Raw genomic sequence first — 22,265 nt, forward strand, 5'->3', positions numbered from 1 at the left:
ACAGAAAATGTTCCTTCGGTTGGTACCTTTCTCCCGAGTCCCCGGAAAGATGAATTAGCCTTTGTTAGGGTGAGACCGCGGAATTCTGAGCTGTGGTCGAAGGAGTGCACCCTCCCGATAGTTGTTGTTCCTTGTGTTTGACTTTAAGGCCGGGGTTTGTTGATTGTAACAGGAGGAGGAGGAGGAGGAGGAGGGCGAGGGCCCGGGTCTCGGGGCGACTGTGAAGACCCGAGGGGAGGGGGAGGGGGAGGCGGTGAGTCTTCAAAGGGCGAGGGCCTGAGGGTTGGGGGGTGGGGGGTGTTGTTCTCGTTTATTCAGTGTCCCCCGCTTGCCCCTGCACCCGGGACGGTATAACCATGGGCTCGGTGCTCAGCCGGAGAATCGCAGGAGTCGAGGATATCGATATCCAGGCTAACTCGGCCTACAGATACCCACCGAAATCTGGTAAGGGAGAGTCACCCCGTACCCCCTCCCCTCGCACATCGGAATCAGTTCTATATTTAAGTTTGTGCGTTTTAACTTCGATTGTACTTGTAATCCTGCCCACGAATTTCCAATAAGATGGTAAATGTGTCCATCACGATCAGTAAGAGACACGGGGAGAGTGGGGGTAAGTGGCGTTGAAAGCCCAGCAGAGCTGAAAAATGTGTTGCTGGAAAAGCGCAGCAGGTCAGGCAGCATCCAGGGAACAGGAGAATCGACGTTTCGGGCATAAAGCCCTTGATTGAATGGCGGAGTAGACTCGATGGGCCGAATGGCCTTACTCCCACTCCTGTTTCTTATCGTCTTATGTCAGTTAATGTCTTTGTAAGAAATTGATCGTTTGAGTGTTTACAATGTAGACATAAGCCACCAAGGTGGAAAGTGATGTTGGGGGAGGTGTATGGTTTTCACATTGGTAAGAATGCAAAAGTGATTTTTTTTTTGAAAGTATGGAATTTGCAAACAACAGCAGAAATTGCTGGTTAGGTCTAGCAGTATCTGTGGAGAGAAAGCAGAGTTAATGCTATGGGTCCAATGACTCTTCTTCAGAACTTGAGACGTTCAGAACTCTAGCATGTGCAATTCTTTGGTATTTTCTTGTGTGGAACTTGTAAATGTTGATGTTCAGAGGGGTGTAGGTGTACTTTATACAAGAATCACAAAGTTAGCTGGTGGGTAAAGCCAGCAATTAGGAAGGCATATGGTACGTTGCCCTTGATAAGGGGATTTGGTTGCAAAAACGAAGTAACCAACTAGGTGCTGTCAAAGTGTTGTTTTACATGCTTTACAGGCAGATCATATTACACGAGTACATCAGGGTAAAAGAAGAGATTGCAGAATACAATGTTACAGCTACTGAGAAGGTGCAGAGAGAGAGATCAGTGTTAACATTAAACCACATCAGATGGCCTCCTTCAAATTTCCCCACCCATGTGGTCGTTGATGCCCTCCAGTGCATCTCATCCACTTCCTGCACCTCTGCCCCTGAACCCCACCCCTCCAACCTCCACAAGGACAGAATCCTCCTGGTTCTCACCTTTCTTCCGTCCAACCTCTGGATATATCGCATCATCCTCCGCCATTTCTGCCACCTACAAATGGACTCAGCCACCAGAAATGTATTTCTCTCCCCACCCCTATCTGCATTCTGTAAAGACCATTCCCTTCACAACACACTTGTCAGTTCCACGTTTCCAACCAAACCATCCACCCTCCCCTCCTGGACCTTCCCCTGCCACCCCAAGAATTGCAAAACCTGTGCCCACATCCTCCTTCCTGACCCCCCTGCAATATCTCCATCCAAGGCCCCCAAAGGAGCCTTCCACATCCATCTGAGATTTACCTGCACTTCCACACATGTAATTTATTGTATCTGTTGCTCCCAATGTGGTCTCCTCTACACTGGGGAGACAGGACACCTACTTGCGAGAACATCTCTGGGACACACCCATGAAGCTATCCCACCACTCCTTGGTCGAACACTTTAACTCCCCTTCCAGTTACTGAGGGGGTGCAGAGACCTAGATCCTGGAGTTTGAAGATGAGTTTGTTTGGAATTATGATGTTGAAGGTGGAACTGTAGTGAATAAGTAGGACCCTGACATAGCTATACTTGTCCAGTGTGTAGGGCCAGGGAGATAGTGTGAGCCCGTGAACCTGTTTCACCAGTAGGCGAATTGCAAAGATCAAGGCAATCTGGGAAGCTGGAATTGATGTGAGCCATGACCAACTTTCCGAGGCACTTCGTAATTATGGATGTCAGAGACACCAGGTGAGAGTCATTGAGGCATGCTGCACGATTTTTCTTTGGCACTGGAATGATGGTGTCTTCTTTAAGTAGGTGGGGACTTCATCCTAGTAAGGAGAAGTTAAAAATGTCAGCGAATATTCCTGCCAGCTGCTCCACACAGGATCAGAGTGCACGACTGACTACCCCATCCAGGCTGGTTGCTTTCTGTGCGTTCACCCTTCAGAAGGCCAGTCTAATGTCTGTGACATTTATTGAAGGTACAGTTGCATCCGAGGCTAGTGAGATAGGTGGCATCATTTCTCTGACCTGCACAAAGTGAGCTTGGAAGGTCTTGACCTAACCAGGTAGGGATGTACTGTTTACCGCGATTCTGTTTGACAGCTTTGTAGCCCGTCATGTCGTGCAAGCCGTGCCACAAACGACAGGTGGGTTAGTCTGGGTCTCAAGTTTAGTTTGTATTGCCTGTTGGCAGCTGAAAATGTGTTGCTGGAAAAGCACAGCAAGTCAGGCAGCATCCGAGGAGCAGGAGAATCGATAGCCCGTCATGTCGTGCAAGCCGTGCCACAAACGACAGGTGGTTAGTCTGGGTCTCAAGTTTAGTTTGGTATTGCCTGTTGGCAGCTGAAAATGTGTTGCTGGAAAAGCACAACAAGTCAGGCAGCATCCGAGGAGCAGGAGAATCGACGTTTCGGGCATGAGCCCTTCTTCAGGAATGAGGAAAGTGTGCCAAGCAGGCTAAGGGGGAGTTGAAGCGTTGAGCCACAGGGTGGTTGGGTTCGTTGGCCCGGGTGTCCCAGAGGTGTTCTCTGAAACGTTCCGCAAGTAGGCGGCCTGTCTCCCCACTATAGAGGAGGCCACATCGGGTGCAGCGGATGTAGTAAACGATGTGTGTGGAAGTGCAGGTGAATTTGTGGCGGATATGGAAGGATCCCTTGGGGTCTTGGAGGGAAGTAAGGGTGGAGGTGTGGGTGCAAGTTTTGCATTTCTTGCGGTTGCAGGGGAAGGTGCCGGGAGTGGAGGTTGGGTTGGTGGGGGGTGTGGACCTGACAAGGGAGTCACAGAGGGTGTGGTCTTTTCGGAACACTGATAGGGGAGGGAAATATATCCCTGGTGGTGGGGTCCGTTTGGAGGTGGCGGAAATGACGACAGATGATATGATGTTTATCGAGATGAAGGAATTGTCTCCGCTGCATCTGCTCCCAGAAGGACCAGCTCCAATACCGAACAACCCAGATGGCCTCCGTCTTCAAAGACCGCAATATTCCCCCAGACGTGATCGACGATGCTCTCCACCGCATCTCTTCCATTTCCTGCTCCTCTGCCCTTGAGCCCCGCCCCTCCAATCGCCACCAGGACAGAACCCCACTGGTCCTCACCTACCACTCCACCAACCTCCATATACATCGTATCCTGGCCTGACGATACCTGTAGAGAGAAAAGCAAAACAAGCTAACTTTTCAGGTGTGTGACCTTTTTGTGAGGTTGTTTTCCCCCTGGTTGGGCACAGGGGTGCACAGTCTCCGGATAAGGGCCAATCGTTTATAGCTGAGGCGAGAAATTTCTTTGTTTAAATTGTTCTGAATCTTTGAAATTGTGCACCTGAGGGTTATCGATCCTCTGTTGAGCGTATTTAAAGGTGAGAAGAGTTCAAGAATTTTGGGGAGGAGTCCAGGAAGCAATAATTGAAGTAGATCATTCATCATTTTACTGAATGGTGGAGCAGGTTTGATGGGCCTTCCGGCGTAATTCCTCTATTACTTATGTTCTCGTGAATTATTCATGGCTTATTTTGGATTGTCTCAGATGGATTGATATCAAAGTTTTGCTGCAATATTTCCTGATGTTGCTTGCTGTACTGTATGACTGATCACGTGTTTGTTTCTGGCAATTGATCTCAGATATGTTTGCACATAGTTGCTAAATTAAATTTTACAATATTTTGTAGGGCAAAATTCTGGCATTTTAACCAATTCAGATTATTGAAATTATTGCTTTTGAGTCAATGTAAAATAGTACAGAATGATGACTTGATTTATTCACAATCCTGGTAGCAATTTTTGAAGGTGCTGAAGATGTCTTTTGTCTGATGTAATCTATATAAAGTGATGGCCCTGTAATTAAACGGAAACTCTTCGAGATACTTTTTTTGTATTTGTGCAGAAAATATAGTCAAATTCAAAAATGATGTCTATATATTGTTATTCAAATCCATTAATACTATATGAGTGGAAAATAGCATGCGTATCATGTTTAGTACTATGTAAATATTACTGCAAGAGTTAATATGATTTTGATGAAGCAAAAAAAAAACAAGATTTCAGTGTGGTAACTGATAGTTTATAGCCATTTGACCCCATCTTCGTAATTTAGGCCCTCTTTGTTTAAGAGTGACTTCCATCCAACTGTAAAGTAAGTCTTGCCTCAGCACATTGTGCATTGAATTAGTTGTACATGTTTTTCTTCAGTCTCTCTCATTCTGATACTCTCTTGATTAACCACACATCCTCCCCAAGCAACAGCTCATTTCAAACAATGTCTTGTCAAATACTGTGTTAGATCTGGCACGTCTGTTTATAAGGATGCTAGATCTGCCATGGTGCTTCAAGTACAACATTTTGTTCTCATGTTTTAACTCCTTTCTATTTCTGGGGCCCTTCTCTGCCTCAGTAACCTTTGTTCTCAACCAGTATTCCTGTTGTCTGACTCCAGTTCACTCCTCCTTTCCTCTCTTCCCCCCCCCCCCCCAAGCCGTTCAGTCAGGGCTTCCCGCTTTAATCAGTCTCTAGTGCTTCATATCAAAAGACATGTTCTTGAGGCTAATTTTACCTTTGTGCCATTGTGACTGAATATGAATCAATTTCTTTAGAAGATCAGAATTGATTAATGGAAATTAGTCATAATACCTGTAAAACAAAACTGTACCCGTAGAATACACAAACAACTTTTATTGGGACTGTACATCTTAAATTGTTTTAAGGGTAAAATGTTGCCGTTGATGTTGCAAGTTTGCACGATATCTAAATAGGAATTTGTGAACTAATTTACTTTCAGTTTTGGACAAGTCCTAGCAAGGGAAAATAAGGTTCCAGGTGTCCGATTACTAGGTTGATACCCAGCAGGATATCTGTACCAAGATGTAGGGTGATGAGCCCCCTCGCATTTGGCTGTGTTTCTTCGAAGGTTTAAGGCAAATAACCTGTTCTTGTGATGGCTATTTGCTATGGAAATAACCTACACTACAATCTGTTGGTTGTAGAAGGCGGTGGAAGTAATAGTTTGTCATACATAGTTTTTCCCGCCTCAGGCGACTGACTGTGTGGAGTTTGCACGTTCTCCCCGTGTCTGCGTGGGTTTCCTCCGGGTGCTCCGGTTTCCTCCCACAGTCCAAAGATGTGCAGGTCAGGTGAATTGGCCATGCTAAATTGCCCGTAGTGTTACGTAAGGGGTAAATGTAGGGGTATGGGTGGGTGGCGCTTCGGCGGGGCGGTGTGGACTTGTTGGGCCGAAGGGCCTGTTTCCACACTGTAAGTAATCTAATCTAATCTAATCTAATTACATAGAGGACAGTAAGAATACTTGTTCTGGGTAAGATGTTCACCATCGAGGTCTTGTCCATTTGTTCAAGCAAAAGTAAGCAATTCAGTGATATAGTTCATACAAGCACAGGGGGCTGTGTTTACATTAGGTCCTACATTACCAGGAAGTTTACATTAAATGTTTGTAGTCCCTTTCCTATGTGCCTTTTGGCTGATGTGTCTATCTTAAGAACAATGTCTACATTTCAGAACTCCTTCACAATGCATTATCCTTCAGGAAATGGCCAGTGAAATTATTATAACCATTATAATCGAACATCTTGCCTCTCAGAGCACTTGTATACACTACCTATGTCTGCAAACTTGAAAAATATCACAATGCAAACACAAAACATGGCAGATCCTGGAAATTTGAAACAAAACTAACAGAAAATACTGGGATAACTGTGACTGAAAGACCTGAAATCTTAATCTTTTTGCATCTTCACAGATGTTACTTGACATGAGAATTTCCAGGATTTTCTGATTTTATTATCAAAAAATTTAACATATTCACTTCAACCTGATTGGTCGAACTATTCTTGATAAGGAAAATAAATCACAATTGGGCAAATTAAATCTGCCAGAACCAGGTAATAGGAGACAATCATATGCTTACCAATAGAACAACTGATAAAAAGTGGAGCTGATGATACCAATCTCTGCTTTAATCAGTAACTCAAGGGCAAAATGTTAAAAATAAGGTTAAATAGTATTTTAAAAAAAATCCAAACATAATCACCTCAAAACTGATAAACATTGCCATAGAGTTGCTTTGTGCTCATGACCTACCCAGTGGTTTGTGTTATGCTGTGAGATCTTATCCTGAGCTCTGAGTCATACTACCTATATAGCTGTTTGAATTCAGTTTTCCTGGCTGCAAACCGCCCACCCCTTAACCCCATACCAAAAAAACTTTGCAGAAATGGATTGCTGCTGTTTGGCTTTCAACCACTACACCTGTCCATGCATAAATGTTCCTTTTCATCTGTGGAATTTTTGTTTTCTACTTGTCTTTCTCTTGCATTTCTTACTGTTTCATTTTTTAAAAACTTGCATTGTGGAGTCCACTTTAAAGAAGAAAGGAGTATGCTTGCCTTATGTTTTTTTTGGTTTGGGTCCATTTTTGAGCTGCAGCATTCACGTTTTCGAAGAATATCAGAGCTGGTGTGTTATCACTTCCACCTCTGGTGGGGGGGTTTATGTGGAGATGCATCGATTTATTTTTCTTTAAAAATAGATTGAGATTACCAAAGAAGCCTTTCATCCAGCTCAAGGTAAGAAATACCATAAGAGCTGCTGATGTACTGTAAAATTAATGAAATGTGTTATATATATTTTAGAAACCTGATTATCTTTAAAGGTGAATAATAAAATATTTATTTTTATCTACCTTCTGTTCTCTTTAGTTTCCTTCAGTCTTCAAATTCTATGTTATAGTTGTATTTTTATTGTTTTTCTTTTCTTTTGCTTACCTTAACTTAAACCTATACAGTACCTTACTGCATGCCTGAGGAATAACCCAAAGCACAACGCTTCTTTAATCAGTCTTTAGGAAGTAATTGTTGCTGGTAAAGCTGCATTGTTGTTCACCATTGATTGCTTTTGAGAAGGTAGGGCAAATGTTCATGAGTTGCTGCAATCCATGTGGTAAAGGTTCCTAGGAAATTCCAGGAATAGGACCCAGTGACATTGAAAGAATGGTAATATATGGCCAAGTCAGGTTGGTATGTAACTTGGAGGAAACATGGAGGGGATGGTATGCCTGTGTACCTGATGCCCTCTGAGGGATTGAGACTACAATTTTCATCTGTTGAAGAAATCTGGGCAACTGTCTGCAGTGCCTCTCTAGCCAGTGATGATGCATGTTTTTGCTAGTGGAATCAGTACCAATAAGGTGAACTGTATTGTCCTGGATGGAGTTACCTTTCTGTGTGTTGCTGTAAGACCATAGAATATAAGATGTAGAAACAGAAGTAGACCATTCAGGTTATTGAGTCTTGCTTTGAATTCAATGAGATTATGGCTGATCTGATAATCCTCAACTCCACTTTCCTGCCTTTTCCCTGTTAGAGGTGCTGTAGGTTTTTATCACCCAGCAGGAGCTGCTGAGTCCCAATACTCCTTTATTCTCTTAATGATTAAAAATCTGTCTGTCTTGGCTTTGAATATACCTAATGACACAGACTCCACAGCCCTCTGCAGTAAACAACTCCACAGACTCACTACCCCCTGAGAAAATAAATTACTCCTCATCCAGGTATTAAATGTGCAATCCCTTAAATGAAGAATTTCTTCTCTCACAGGAACAGTGATTCTACAGATAAAAGTAAATTACTGCGGATGCTGGAATCTGAAACCAAAAGAAAAAATGTTGGAAAATCTCAGCAGGTCTGGCAGCATCTGTAAGGAGAGAAAAGAGCTGACGTTTCGAGTCTAACTGACCCTTTGTCAATAAGAGGAGGCCTTATTGAAACAAAACATTGTTAGGGGGCTTGACAAGGTAGAAGCAAAAAAATTGTTTCTCCTTTTGGGAGAGTCGAGGGCCAAAGAGAATATTCAGGATAAAATTTGTCTGTATAGACAGATGAGAATTTTTTCTGAAGGTAGTGAACCTATGGAATTCTTTACTGCAAAGGGCAGTTGAGGCTTGATAATTTAGCATATTGAAGGTTGAGATAGACTGATTTCTGGTCATTAAGAGAATCCAGGATTATGGGAATATAGCAGGAAATTAGAGTTGAGGATTATTAGATTAACCATGATTAATTTAATAGTGGGGTAAACTTAACAAGCGAAGTGGCTGACTTCTGCTACATTTTAGGTTTAACCCATCATTATCTTTTGGAAACAGTGGCTTTGTTTTCAGCTAGATTTTAATCAAAAGGGTTTTTCCAGTCAATCCAAGTATGATGTTTTAGCATAAAATGTGAGATCAGGATTTGTTTTCTCTAATTAGCATTTCAGGTTGTTGACCTTTCATGATAAAGATCTGATGGAAAAAAAATCACCTACCTGCAATGTTGAGTCTGTTTGAGTATTTCTATCACTTTCTGTTTTTATTTAATTTCCAATGTTTTGCCTCTACTCAGGTTTTTGTCACCCGATGCCGGTAAAGTATTACTTGGTGTGAAAAGTGCCCTTTAGTATTTGAGTTGGAAGATTGTCGCTCCAAGGCCTTCAGTCTGGATCTGTCCTGGAACTCCAGTCCAATTCTGAGAGAGTGGTGTGGTTTTTAAATAGTGGGCTGTTAAACTGAGCTACTGCCTGTTCCCTTGGTTTGATGTAAAATACCCCATGACACTATCGCTCTTGAGCTGGAGAGTTATCGCTTGTCCCAGCCAATATTTTTCTCTCAATGTTTTAAAAAAACTCAATCTATACAATTCCACATTTTGTTATACAACCCCCTCCATTGGAAAATATAATAAGTTTGAAGAATCTACGTGTTAACTTTTGCTCAGTAATAATATACAACAGAATGATAATGATAAGGCTGGGATAGAATTCCTTTCTATGTTTCAGTTGAAGAATCTTGTCACATTTCTAGACATCAAATGTTGATTTTCAGGAATTCTGAACCATTTCTTCTTGTGTATCCAGGAACGTAGTGATCAGCGCAGTGGGTATCTGAACAAAAAAGGCACTGAAGACACACTTGGTTGGGGGGGGAGGTGTGGGGGGAATCTAACCCTTGCATAGAGATCAGGTTTAATAACAAATGTTTCTGATTAGGTGGAAAGTGAATAAAGTAGAAAATGAGGATAATTTCCTTCCTTGATGGGGCTAGATGCTTTTGAAGTTGTTGAACCAATGTTGATGATGCATCCCCACTGTTATGTAATTATGTGAAGTTAAGGAGATTCTGGATTCGTATTCTGTCATGACTAAGAAACCAATTACATTGAGTTTTTATTCTGTTGAAAAGAAGCAGTTGCATGAGTGTAGGCTTGTTCAGTTTGCATTGTTTTTGAGTTGTGTTGTTGGTTTATTGTAATATTTTAAAAAACTATTTTTCAATTAAAATATTTTAAAAACAAAGCAGTTGCTCAGTGAAACTGTTGGAGATTATATTCTTGAATCTTTCATCACCACACATTTGGCACAGATTTATAAATTGACATTAGATGCATGTTTACGAGAGTCTAAGGAGTAATAAAATACAAGCCCAGCTTTTCAGTAAAGCCAGTATGCTGCTATAGAAGGAAGCCTGCAATAAGGTCACAGCAATGGAAATGGCAAAAGTATATGGTTCCAAAGTGGAAGAGAGTCCTTTCCCTGAACCGGTTGGAGAAGTTCACTGAATTTAAGTGGGATCCAAGCCACAGAAACTATGTTTAGTGTTGAGGTAAGAAATCTACATGCTACTTTTGACATGATAGCCAGCAACTATTTAAATGCCTCATTTTCAAAGTACTGTACCTATCGGAATGTCAGTAATGTCTGGATGGCATGTAGGAGTAGAGGAAATAGTCATACTCTAGATCACAACTATGAACCAGATCAAGGTTGTGGTAGATTTAAAGTTTATTTGGGACCCTGGAAATTCTAGAATGCGCATATAGATATGATAGATCTGGACAATCAAGCCAGATTGAGAGTTGCACCTAAAGTCGAGAAAACCAACAAATGGGTGATGCCAGGGATAGGGTTGAAGATATGGTTCAAGCATCATATAGCAATGAAAGTCTGAAATTTGTGACTTCAATTTTGTCATCAATATAGCTGTAGCTGTGTCTATTATCTTGGAAAGAGAGTACTGCTGACTAGTTATTCCAAAAGAGTATTCTGCTGACAGGTAAAGTTAATGTTAAAATGTATCATTAATACAGTATCAATGGCAAGTAATAGGGGTGGAGGGAATAAAGTCTCGATGTTAAGGAATTGGCTTTAGAAGACATGATGAAACTGGACTGAATTATTCACAGTAAAGATCAGCAAGAGTGCTCTCATATTGAAAAAGTGCTAAGAGGGCACAAAGTATCTTTGAGCAAGGAGGATAGAGATGATTTTTTTGATGTTTTGCAAGGTTTGGCTAGTGTCTTGTCCATAGCTAGAAAATAAGCAAGAGGTGCAAAGAGATATTAATAGAGCCCCAGCATGAGATATGATCCAACCAAGGTTTTTTGCATACCAAAGTCAAAGCCAAGAAAATAATGGGGAATGTGTACATCTCAATTTCTTGGAAGTGGAATGGAAAATGTACCTTATTTTGTTAAATAAAACACAAAGAACTGAGGATACTGTAAATCAGAAGCAAAAAACAGAAATTGCTGGAAAAGCTCAGCTGGTCTGGCAGCATCTGTGGATAGAAATCAGGGTTAGCATTTCAAGTGGAGTCAAGATTAGAGTGGTGCTGGAAAAACGCAGCAGATCAGGCAGTGTCCGCAGAGTGGGAAAATCGACATTTCGGGCAAAAACCCTTCATCATTTCAGGTGGAGTGACCCTTCCTTTAGAACTGATGGTAAGTAGGAAAATGTCAGTTTATACAGAAGATAGGGTGGGGAAAGAGGTAAGGAGTAAACAGTAGGTGGAGATATACAGCCCCAAAGAGAGAGAACAACAGTTCGATAGACAAAGGAGTGGATAACAATCTCGCTCAGTGGGTGAACAGTTGTTAATGGGGACTGTTAGTGGCTAACAATAGGTTGTGTGTAATGGCAGACTATATGATAACAAGGCCTGGTGTGTGGGGGTTGGGGTAAGGACATGGAAGAGCTCAAGCACTTTTTCTTGTCTATAGCAGGTGGATAACTATTATGTCTGTCTAGTACAGATATGAAAACTGGTGAGGTTTTGAGGGGTTGGTGTGCAATTGATGGGACATCTGGTAGAAATGATTAGATTAGATTACTTACAGTGTGGAAACAGGCCCTTCGGCCCAACAAGTCCACACCGACCCACTGAAGCGCAACCCACCCAGACCCATTCCCCTACATTTACCTCTTCACCTAACACTATGGACAATTTAGCATGGCCAATTCACCTAACCTGCACATTTTTGGATTGTGGGAGGCACCCGGAGGAAACCCACGCAGACACGGGGAGAATGTGCAAATTCCACACAGAGAGTTGCCTGAGGTAGGAATTGAACCTGGGTCTCTAGTGCTGTGAGGCAGCAGTGCTAACCACTGTGCCACCAATATGAAAATTGCTGTAGAAATGCTTGCCATGCTTTCTTTTCTCAGCAGCCTGGGGTATTTGAAATGATTTGATTGAATCTTTGGAATCTTGGGGACCATATGTTCCCTGAATATTTGGTGAAGGTCAAAGTAAACTTTCTTTTTGTGGCTTAAAAGTAAAATTGAGATATTTTGACAATAGTCAATTGTTGCAGAGCTTGCTGATATGTTTCAAAATAGTACTTGGCAATTAAACTAAATTAGAACGAGTGGTACTGAGCATATTTTTCTTAGTGTGGTATCAGTGAAATAGAACATTCGGACAGTATGTGAATAGGAAAGGTTTAGATGGATATGGGCCAAATGGGAAACTTGGTCAGCATGAATGAGTTGGACCAAAGGGTCTGTTTCCGTACTGTATGACTCGACGACTCTAACTGAATGTTTGCAGCTGTGTTGTGGAGGTTCCACACGGACTGTTCGCCTAGCTGCTGCCTTTTTGTTCTGTTCTGCTTCACTCCGTGTTGGGCCAGTATTTTCTGTAGTAGGCAAAAGCATGGCAATTCATGTTCCACTGTATGCATTGAATTTTCCTGATGTTACATACTGGAAATTATTGCAAGTTAGATGTGCAAACTTCATGCTATGGGTATCTAATGCTTATGAACCGTTTGAAAGGAATATCGAGAAATATTTTGAAGAGGAGTCTTTTTTTCAATTAATCAGCAAAGTGGTTGATTTTATTTAAATTTATATTGACATCTAAAACTTTTATTTTTTTCCATACTAACATTATTTTCTCCTCAATGTTTCTGTTATTCTGTGGGTTGCTTCCAGAAGCATCCAACTGGGTGACCCTCCAACTCTTAAGTATTTTAAGATTATGGATAACCCAGCTCACATATGGACCTCACGGCTTTCCTGCTCAGTCCCTCCAAAATCAGGAAAGACTTTTAGTTTGCTATTGATTTAAAGCTCCTGGTAAATTCTTTATCATGTTTATTAAAGCTGTTTCCAGATTCCAACAGCGACTACCTGTTTCTGAGAGAAAACACGTTGAAAAAACCCCAAAACAAAAAAATCCAAGTTATTGCACTTGGGTAAAAATCAGACTTTATCAAAGGCTTTTTGAGATTTTCTCAAGCTATCTTTTTGATTTTGTTCATTTTTACAAACTTCTTTTATTAGGTGGTGCAATTGTATTGCCTTTACGTTTGTGTTGGATTCACTTCAAGTTTTCTCCTCTAGTCAAGAGAGCAGAAGTATCAAATAGGCTACATAGCAGCTCACCCTATCTAAATTTGAGGACTAGACATATCATAACAGCATGTTAACCTTGTTTCATTGAAGATTAAAATGAAACTAATTTTGCAAAGTAATGCCTTTGTTAACTTATATGGAGTGATTCAAAGCCAAACCTGAATGTCTGAAAAGAGTCGGTTCATTGCCGACAGTGCCCAGTTTACAGTAATAAACCAAGTACTGTTTTGTCTCCAATTCCTGCTATTGAATGAAATGAAACAGAAAATTGCTATTCTCCCTTCACTTTTCATAGCCTCCCCTGACAAGCTTCTATCTGTTGATTGCTGCCCTTGCTCTTGCTCCACTGGTTCTGCATCTGACCTCCATCCTGGCCTTTTGTTGTTTTCATTCCAAGCCCTTCCCCTACCCAAACCCAAAGTGTGCCAAACCTTTGTGCCCGAGGATAGTGTTTCAGCTCCACCAGTGGTTCCCTACTTCTTGCCCTTTGTACTTCTCCGTTCATGGGTTCAGTTACTGGAGGGACAACAAGGAGCAGGAAACATTGGGAGAACTGGAACAAAACTCGACATATCTTTTATGATTTCTTGCCATGCATTCAGAGCTGCAACCGCATGATAATAGATCCTGAGTCGAAGGAAGCACAGGGAATAATAAGCAAACCTTTGGAATTAGCACATTGTCTTCTGATTTGAGTTGACTGCATTTATTTCATGCAAGTCTGGCAGTCAGACAGAACCGAAGCATTCTTTGGACTGACAGCAAAGTAGGAGATTGAGATTTGTGTTGCCTATGTATGTATGGAAACTGACTCCAGTCCTTTGATATCGAATGCTAGTATGTCGAAGAGATGGAGACTAAGATGGATCACTGGGGACTGTGGTAGTACGAGTGCCAGATTGAAAGAGAAGTCAAATATATCCGAAATGCTTTATGTAATAAAATTTAATGGCTCAGATCGTGTAATCAGGATCAGAAATATTATTTCTAATTTTGAAACCTCGCCCCTTTCTCACAATAGTTCCTGCCCTATTCAGGATTTAAATGTGCTGAAACCACAGGTAGTTGATGAAAGAATACGTGAGTGAGATTGGGAGGAGGATGCCGAGTGGGTGATGGTATACAGGGGTGGGACAAACCAGGTAAGTGGATGGTTAGGCTGCCAGGTGGTAGAAAAGGTAGAGTGCGAAGTAAATGAATAAGAGCTTGGATTGAGGCAGATTTGGGGGTTATCAGGTGGATTTGGGCCGTTGGGTTCAGGTCGAGTCATGGGAGTTGGGTTAGTGGGCAGACAGAAAGATGCATGGTGGAATATGTCTGTTGGGACTCCTGTTTCAGTGCAGTAGCAGGGTAGAAATCTGAGACTCAAATAAATATTATGGAGTTAGTACAATTGTTTAGGATATATTATAAAGAAATATAATAAAACAGTTAAATTATGACAGAATTTCAATCACAAAGTGCTGTTTGTCAAAAGTAGTGTTATGTTTGTCAAGTCAGTCCACACTATAAAATAGTGCACAATTTTCCAGCAGCGTCCTCCATTGTATGCTTGATCTTACTTTCATGTTTTCCACTTTTAAGCAGATTCTGTATGACTTGTATACTTTCTCACTCCCATCAGCCAGTCTGAGATCAACTAGCTCCAAAATAATACCAAATAATGCTGGATATTCCAGAAATCCGGTAAATCTACTTCAAACAATAAGAATTATGAATCTAACCCCTTCCTGGTTTATCCTACTGAGCAGCTTTCTGGATAAACAGTGTGCCAGTTGGGGAGTGCCATTGCTATTTTGAGCTTTTGTAAAATGCTTGCCTACTCTCTTTGTAAAATTTACATGCCAATTAACACTGAAATCTCAAGGACAAGAGATGTAATGGGTTGCTGAATTGGTTTCAATGCTACAGCACAAGGAATTTTAATATGCTGTAGTTTAATAATTAACGTGGAAATTTTCAGTAACAGCTGACGAAAAATCACCATTGAAAAATACAAACTGGTAAAAACTAGTGTAGAGGTTTGACAAGTGTTTGACTCCTCCTCAGAAGCCACTGTTTGCCCAACTTAAACCAATCCCGACATTTACATGGTGTGAGTTGATTCAAATTGTAATACCTTTTGCACTTGAAGATGGGTGATTGTGTGTCAAATGGAATGGAGAAGCATACTGGAGGTAAGATGTTCCTCATTCTAGATGAGAGAATAAATTGCAGAAGCTGGAATCCAAAGTAGACAGGCAGGAGGCTGGAAGAACACAGCAAGCCAGGCAGCATCAGGAAGCACAGAAGTCAACTTTTCGGGTGTAACCCCTCTGCAGGACTGGGAGAGGGTACAGGGAGAGCTGCAGATAGAGGGGCTGGTGGGTGCTATGTGGTGAAGTGGCGATAGGTGAAGACAGGTAGAGGGTACAACGTGGTTGGTCAATGGGAGGAATGAATCCGGTCGGTGGCAGGAAACAGTGGAAGGGAGGGGCTGGGAAGGGAGTTGGGGGATGGGGAAGGAGGTTATTTTAAATTAGAGAACTGTGTTGAGTTCTCCGGGCTGTTGGGTGCCCAGGCGGAAGATGAGGTGTTGTTCCTCCAATAAGATCTGTGGTTTGTTTTGGCAATGGAAGAGGCCAAGGCTGGTCATGTCAGAAAGGGAATGGTTGAGGGACCTGAATTGGACGGCGAATAGTAGGTCCAGTAGGCCCCTGCGGACCTGATCCGGTTGTGATGCTCAGTGGACCATTCCCTAAGTTTATGTTTGCTGAGCATCGCAGCCGGGTCGCAAGGAGCAACTGGATGTCCCAGTCACCGCCCGTTTCAAGTCCCCCAACCATTTCCTTTCCGACATGACCAACCTTGGCCTCCTCCATTGCCAAAACAAACCACAGCTCCTATTGGAGGAACGATAGCTCTTCCGTCTGAGCACCATATAGGCTGGAGGACTCAACACTGAGTTCTCCAGTTTCAAATAATCTCCCTCCCCATCTGCTGACTCCCTTCCCAGACCATCCTCTCCCTTCCACTGCTCCCTGCCACTGACTGGATTCGTTCCTCCCATTGACCAACCAGGTCATACCCTCTACCTGTCTTCACTTATGCCCACTTCACTACCTCGCACCCGCTGCCTTTATCTGCAGCTCCCCCTACACCCCCCCCCCCCAAATCTTGAAGAAGGGTTACACCCAAAATGTCTATAATAGCATTTTGTCTGCACTTTATTGATCAGTCAGATGCTGATTCAGTGAACTTTTGCCCCTGATAGAATAAGTTGTTACAGTGCAGAAAGAGGCTATTCATCTTGTGCATGTTTCACTCTAAAGAATACCTGTATTTAAAAATATGGACTTGAATTCTGTTTCTGTGAGAGCTTTAGTTTGGGTAGTCACACTCCATAACACACGCCCTGCTGAATACTAGCTTCCCAAATTCATGCAACTAATTCACACCCAATTAACTATTTATATATTCATCACCTGTTCCCTCATTCCATAGGCCTCATACATTCCTTCAGACTATATTAGAAGGTAAGATTCCCCATTTTGCTTTCAGATAAAATTTGTCTACAATAATCAAAATGTTCAGACGGATTAACATGCAAAATAAAGTTCCAAATGTCTTTTTAGCAATTTCAATTTGGAGATCTCTTTTCTCCAGCATTTGTTTTAAAACTGCAATATTGATCCTCTATCTTGTTTTCAATCACATGTTGTTGTGTTTATCTTATCCCATGGTGATATAATATTGGTAAAGCACTCTTTATGGACTGTTGCTGAATCCCTTTATAGAATTTTTAAAAATTATGTGCTATATCTACCACCTCACCAAGAGTGAAAGTCTCTATCACTAAAGATACTTTTGTTAATCTTCTGGTCTTTTTAGCTTCCCTTGCAACACTTACCTCCCTTTCCCACCATTCAAATTATAAGTCCTGCTGTTCTTGGAAATCCATCATCAAGATTTGCATAAGATGCATAATTGAAAACAAGTTTTATATTGCTAGCATCTCACAGAAATTTCAAATACAATGTACTGTGTTTTATTTCTCACAATGTTCTTTCTTTTTTTTGAATAATATCTTCCACTTTGGGATTTTTCATAACCATACTTCACTTTAATACTTCAAACTGGCACTTGCCATTTTGGAAGCCTTTCTGTGCAGACCAACTTTGACTATGAGCAACGAGGCTAAAATTTTACAAAGAATTGCTTAAGCAAAATGGCACGTGATCCATTCTGCTGATTTTTAATCCGATGTAGTTAAAAGCCCCAGAAGCCTGACATCCAATTTTACATTTGGCCTTAAGCCCATTTATGACTCTGTTTTTAAATTAGCTGCTCCCTTCCCTCAAAAAAAATCTACATGCATCCTAAATATGCTTGAAAGCTTCTCCATATGATGTCAGTAAAAATTGACAAAAGCCTGCTTTAATCTGAAGACAACCAAAGTCTATTAAGATAGAGAAATACTAAAATCACCAGGTGCATTTCGGCTGCACACATTTAATTTTTAGCGGTTTTGTTGTCTCTGAGGGCAAAGAGACACCTTCTTCTTAAGCTGACCTCCCTTTAGAAATGCAGCTTTCATATCAATTGATCTGAGATCCTCAAGCATCTGTTGCGAACAAAGCCATAAGTTTTCAAAAATGGATTCATTTGCAGTTGATGAGTCTGCTCTCCTGTCTTGATCTCCCAGTTTTGTTTTCTTCCAATCCTTTGCCGCTAGCCTTGTTTCTGACCGAAGTTCCATCACGGACACCTTTTTGGTACATATTCACTGATGTGATAGGGATGGTTACTGGCCTTGTGGCACTTCTGTATACACCCAAACTCTCAATCTGCTCTTTCTTCATACCCTGGTGCCGTGCAGTGAGTTAAATACCAGCAAGGATTGTGAATTTCAAGATGAAGATTTCTGCAGTCTTGAATGCACCTACCGAATTCTGTTCAATATTACTGTCCTCAGTCTTTCTAAATTTGTCAAAGTGTGGCCATAAGCAGTCAGTAGATCATCATGTTGATAATTGTATCCACAAATGTTAACATCTGTGTCCAAATATCAGGCTTCAATTCCAAAAAACTTCATTTGTGTCTTGCTTGTGTATGATAACAAATGTGCGAAGGCTGTATGCTGCTTTCTCTTTCGTAAATAAATAAGTTAGGCCAATGTTGTAACATTTTTCTTTCACCAGCGTTAAGCACATTTTCAGAAAACTGGGGCGAGTAATCATACCCCAGACTTTGTCAGACGTCTACCATTGTTGCATTCCAAAAGACAGCTATCTGAACCAATTTCAGGTTCGCTTCTTCTATGAAGAGTGTGAGCTTTATTTCCATTAGCGACATTCCATTTAAAACTCTGCAAGCTGATTACTATCTACCCATCTTTATCCAAATAATTTATGAATTATTTAAATTTTTAAAATCTAACCTGTTTTCCTAATCAACCTGTTCAGAGGTGTTTTGCAGCTCTGGAGCAGGAGGGACTGGTACATGGGTCTCTTGGTTTCGGGGTAGGGGCACTACCTCTGTGCCAAAAGAGGGCCCCCAATAATTCACTTTTTTTTTTAAACCTATTTTTAATCTACCCATTCAGAGATGCTATTATCTCTGGATCAGGTGAACCTGGGCCTCCTGGCCTAGGGGTAAGGATGCTACTACTGCTGCAGAAGCTGGCCCCAAGCACACATTACACTGATAATGAGGGAGCCCGATTAGTTTTAATAAAATTTCACCTGTCCCTTGATCCATCGAATCTCGGGCATTCTTTCAGCTCACATTAGATGAGAACATTGCGTCAATAACCCCTCTCCAAATGAATGTTGCACTCAGTGCCGTTCTTCCACCTTCTTCCCATAAGCTTGCACATTCTGCCTTTGCAGATGAACATTTCACTGCTTCTTGAAAAAACGACCCTCGACTGTACTCAGGGAATGCATTCTTAACCATATTGCATGAAAAGACTTTTCTTGCTTTTATTTGAAATCTGTCTTCTCATTTTCAATCTTTCTATTAGTGGAGACAGAATAGATACAGTAAAATTGTGTAACACCTTTTTATGTCTCTAACAAATCTATCACCAAAATCTAATTTGCTTCAAAGTGAGTCAATGCTAGCAGCCCCTATTATCTTTGTTAGTAGTTAATTTAATCAACTTGTTCAGAGATGTTACTACACACCTCTGGGACAAGTGAGAATTAAACCAAGACCACCAGGTCAAGAGGTAGGGACACTCCACTGTACCTCAAGAGCTGCGCCCAGATGTCGGTAGGTTTGAATCTGCTTGCCCTGCATCATTGGTAATCATTATAGAAAACATTCAGCTTTGTCACACCCAATCTCCCTTCTGAAGCTTTAAGAGGGTACTCTGGTAATAATTTTCTCAAAAAGTGTCTCTGTTATTTTTAAATTTTGCAGAACGTGTTCCAGAGGGAAGTGCCTTGCTCCAGAGTTACAGCTCTCTGTGATGAAACTTCCCGCTTTGAAGACGTTTACATCATGTCATTAGTTGGCTAAGACAGTATTGTAATGGTATACTGCAGAAAGGCATGTGAAGGGTTCCAGTATGAGTTGGGGGCGTGGGTGGTGGAATGTGTGGGAGGGATGAATTGAGAATGTGGTGATATGGAAAGAGGGATGAATGGGAGATGGGATGGAAATGATAAGATTGATGAAAGGAAAGTGAACAGTACGGAATAAGGGCTGGCATCTCAACATTCTAAGGAATAGAAGTTTCGGTTAGGATGGGATGAAGTAAGAGTTAAGGACATTGCATTATTGATAAAGGAAATCATGCCTGCAGTAATGAGGGAGGATGTCATAGAAGGGTCTTCAAATGAGGCTATCTCAGTAGTGCTTAGAAATAAAAACAGGTGATTACTTCATGGGGATCATACTGCAGACCTCCTAGCAGTCATAGGGAGATAGGACTTGATATATAAACAAACAATAAAGGTGTGAGAGAAACAGGATTATAGTTGGAGGGGACTTCAACCTTCCTAACATTGACTGGAATTGCCATAGTGTTAAAGGATCAGGTGAAATTTTTAAAATGCATCCAGGCAAGTACTTTATACAAGTACATAGGTAATCCTACTAAAGATGGGGCAGTGCTAGATGTAAGCCTTATGGATGAAGCCAGTCAAGTGATTGAAGTTTCATTGGGTGAGCATTTTGGGGATAGTGACTATAACTCAAAGTTTCAAAGTCTTTATTGAAAGGAATAAGGATATATAGAAGTGAAGTGGCTAAATGGGAAGGCCAATTTCAATATCATTAGACAGGATCTGGTTAACATAGACTAGAACCAGTTACTTGTAGGTTAGTCTGGATTTGGAAAGTGGGAGTCTTTTAAAAGTACTGAGAATCTACAGCGAGCATGTTCCTCTCAGAGTGAAGAGCAAAGGCAGCAGGTCCGGGGAATCAAGGCTGTTAAGGAGTATCAAAGAGGCATATGTAAGGCACAATATTATTGGAGGCCCCTCAAAAGAATAGAGTATTTAGGATGTTGCTCAAAAAGGAAATTAGGGGAGCAAAGAGGGACCATGAAATATCTTTGGTAGATGGAATTGGGAAAAGGACCGCAGATCTTTTTAAGGTATATTAAGTACCATGAGGATTATCAGGAAAAGGGTGGCACGTATTAGAGAACAATGGGACAACCTGTGCGTTGAGGCAGCCAATGTGGGTGAGGTCTGAAATGAATACTTGGCATCTGTACTCAGAAAAAAGATTTTTTTAAACAGGAGTTTCAGTTGAAATGATGAGGTCCTAGAATGCATTAAGGTTAATAAGGAGAGAGTATTAGACATTTTAACAGGTGTAAAAGTTGCACAGATCCCTATGACCAGATCATATGTATCTCAGGCTGCAATGGGAGGTAAGGGAGGAAATTTTTGGGGCCTTGGTGGAGACATTTAATATATATCTGGCCACAGGTGAAGTGCTTGGAGGATAGGCAATGTAGTTCTCTGTTCTAGAAGGCAACATAGATAGGCCAGGTAGTTTCAGACCAGTTAGTTAGATGTCAGTAGTAAGGAAATTATTGGGAAAAATTCTGACAGGATTAATCAACGCTTGGAAAGGGAGGGATTGATCAGTAATAGCACAAGTTTGTTAGAGGGAGATCCTGCCTTGTTTTGAAAATTGTGACTAAATATATTGATAGTGCGGTTGATGTGGTTTATATGGACTTGAGTAACACCTTTGACAAGGTTCCAAATGGAAAGCTGGTCCAAAAGGTAAGAACCCATGGTATCCAAGACAAGCTGGAAAACTGAATCCAAAATTGGCTTCCAGAAAGGAAGCAAAGAGTGATGGTGGAGGATTATTTTTGTAATTGGAAGCCTGTGACCAGCAGTGTACCATAGAAATTGGTGCTAGGACCCTTGCTGTTTCTGTACATTAATAACTTGGATGTGAATGTAGACAGTTAAAAGTCACAACACCAGGTTATGGTCCAACAGATTTATTCAAAAGTACAAGCTTTCGGAGCACTGTCCTTCGTCAGGTATCTAGTAGAACATATAATTAATAAGTTTACAGGTGACGTGAAAATTGGTGATGGTGTTGACATTGAAGAGGATCGTCTCGGCCTACAGTCAGATATTGATTTGCGAGTAAATTGGGCAGTGTAGTGGCAGAGTTTAATCCTAGTAAGTACAAGGTGATGTATTTTGGGAGTCAAATCAGCAAAGGGCATACACAATAAATGTTAGGTCCCTCAGGATCCCTGAGGAACAAAGGGATCTTGGTATAGAAGCCCATGGCTCCCTGAAGGTGTCAGCACAGGGAAATAGTGGTGAAGAAGACATTTGGGATGCTTACCTTCATTAGCTGGGACTTGGAATATACATGCAAGGATGCAGAGGAAATTCACTGTGATATTGCCTGAGATAGCCAGTTTGAAGAGAGACTGGACAGGCTGGATTTGTTTTCCTTAGAGCAGGGGAGGCTGAGGGAGCATCTATTTAAGGTGTACAAAATTGAGAGGTATAGGCAGAGTAGGGGTTGTGAGACTCTCTTCCCCAAGGCAAACATTCTAAGACCAGAGAGCATAGTTTAAGATGAGGAACAAGTGGCTTAGA

At 41.4% G+C, this 22,265-nt stretch overlaps 1 protein-coding gene across 2 annotated transcripts in view; it reads left to right on the forward strand.

Moving 5' to 3' along the window:
• Positions 1-264: 264 nt before the first annotated feature.
• The window catches only part of LOC122560491 (E3 ubiquitin-protein ligase MGRN1-like), a 165,934-nt gene continuing 143,933 nt past the window's right edge, over positions 265-22,265 (forward strand). Inside the window, exon 1 of one of the 2 annotated variants that reach the window (XM_043711142.1) lies at positions 265-444. In XM_043711142.1, coding sequence (XP_043567077.1) covers positions 357-444 — 88 coding nt within the window. In that variant the 5' untranslated portion in view covers positions 265-356. The remainder of the gene's footprint in view (positions 445-22,265) is intronic. The other variant, XM_043711141.1, reaches the window with a different exon arrangement.

This window comes from Chiloscyllium plagiosum, chromosome 21, assembly GCF_004010195.1.
Source record: "Chiloscyllium plagiosum isolate BGI_BamShark_2017 chromosome 21, ASM401019v2, whole genome shotgun sequence".
Classification (NCBI taxonomy): domain Eukaryota; kingdom Metazoa; phylum Chordata; class Chondrichthyes; order Orectolobiformes; family Hemiscylliidae; genus Chiloscyllium; species Chiloscyllium plagiosum.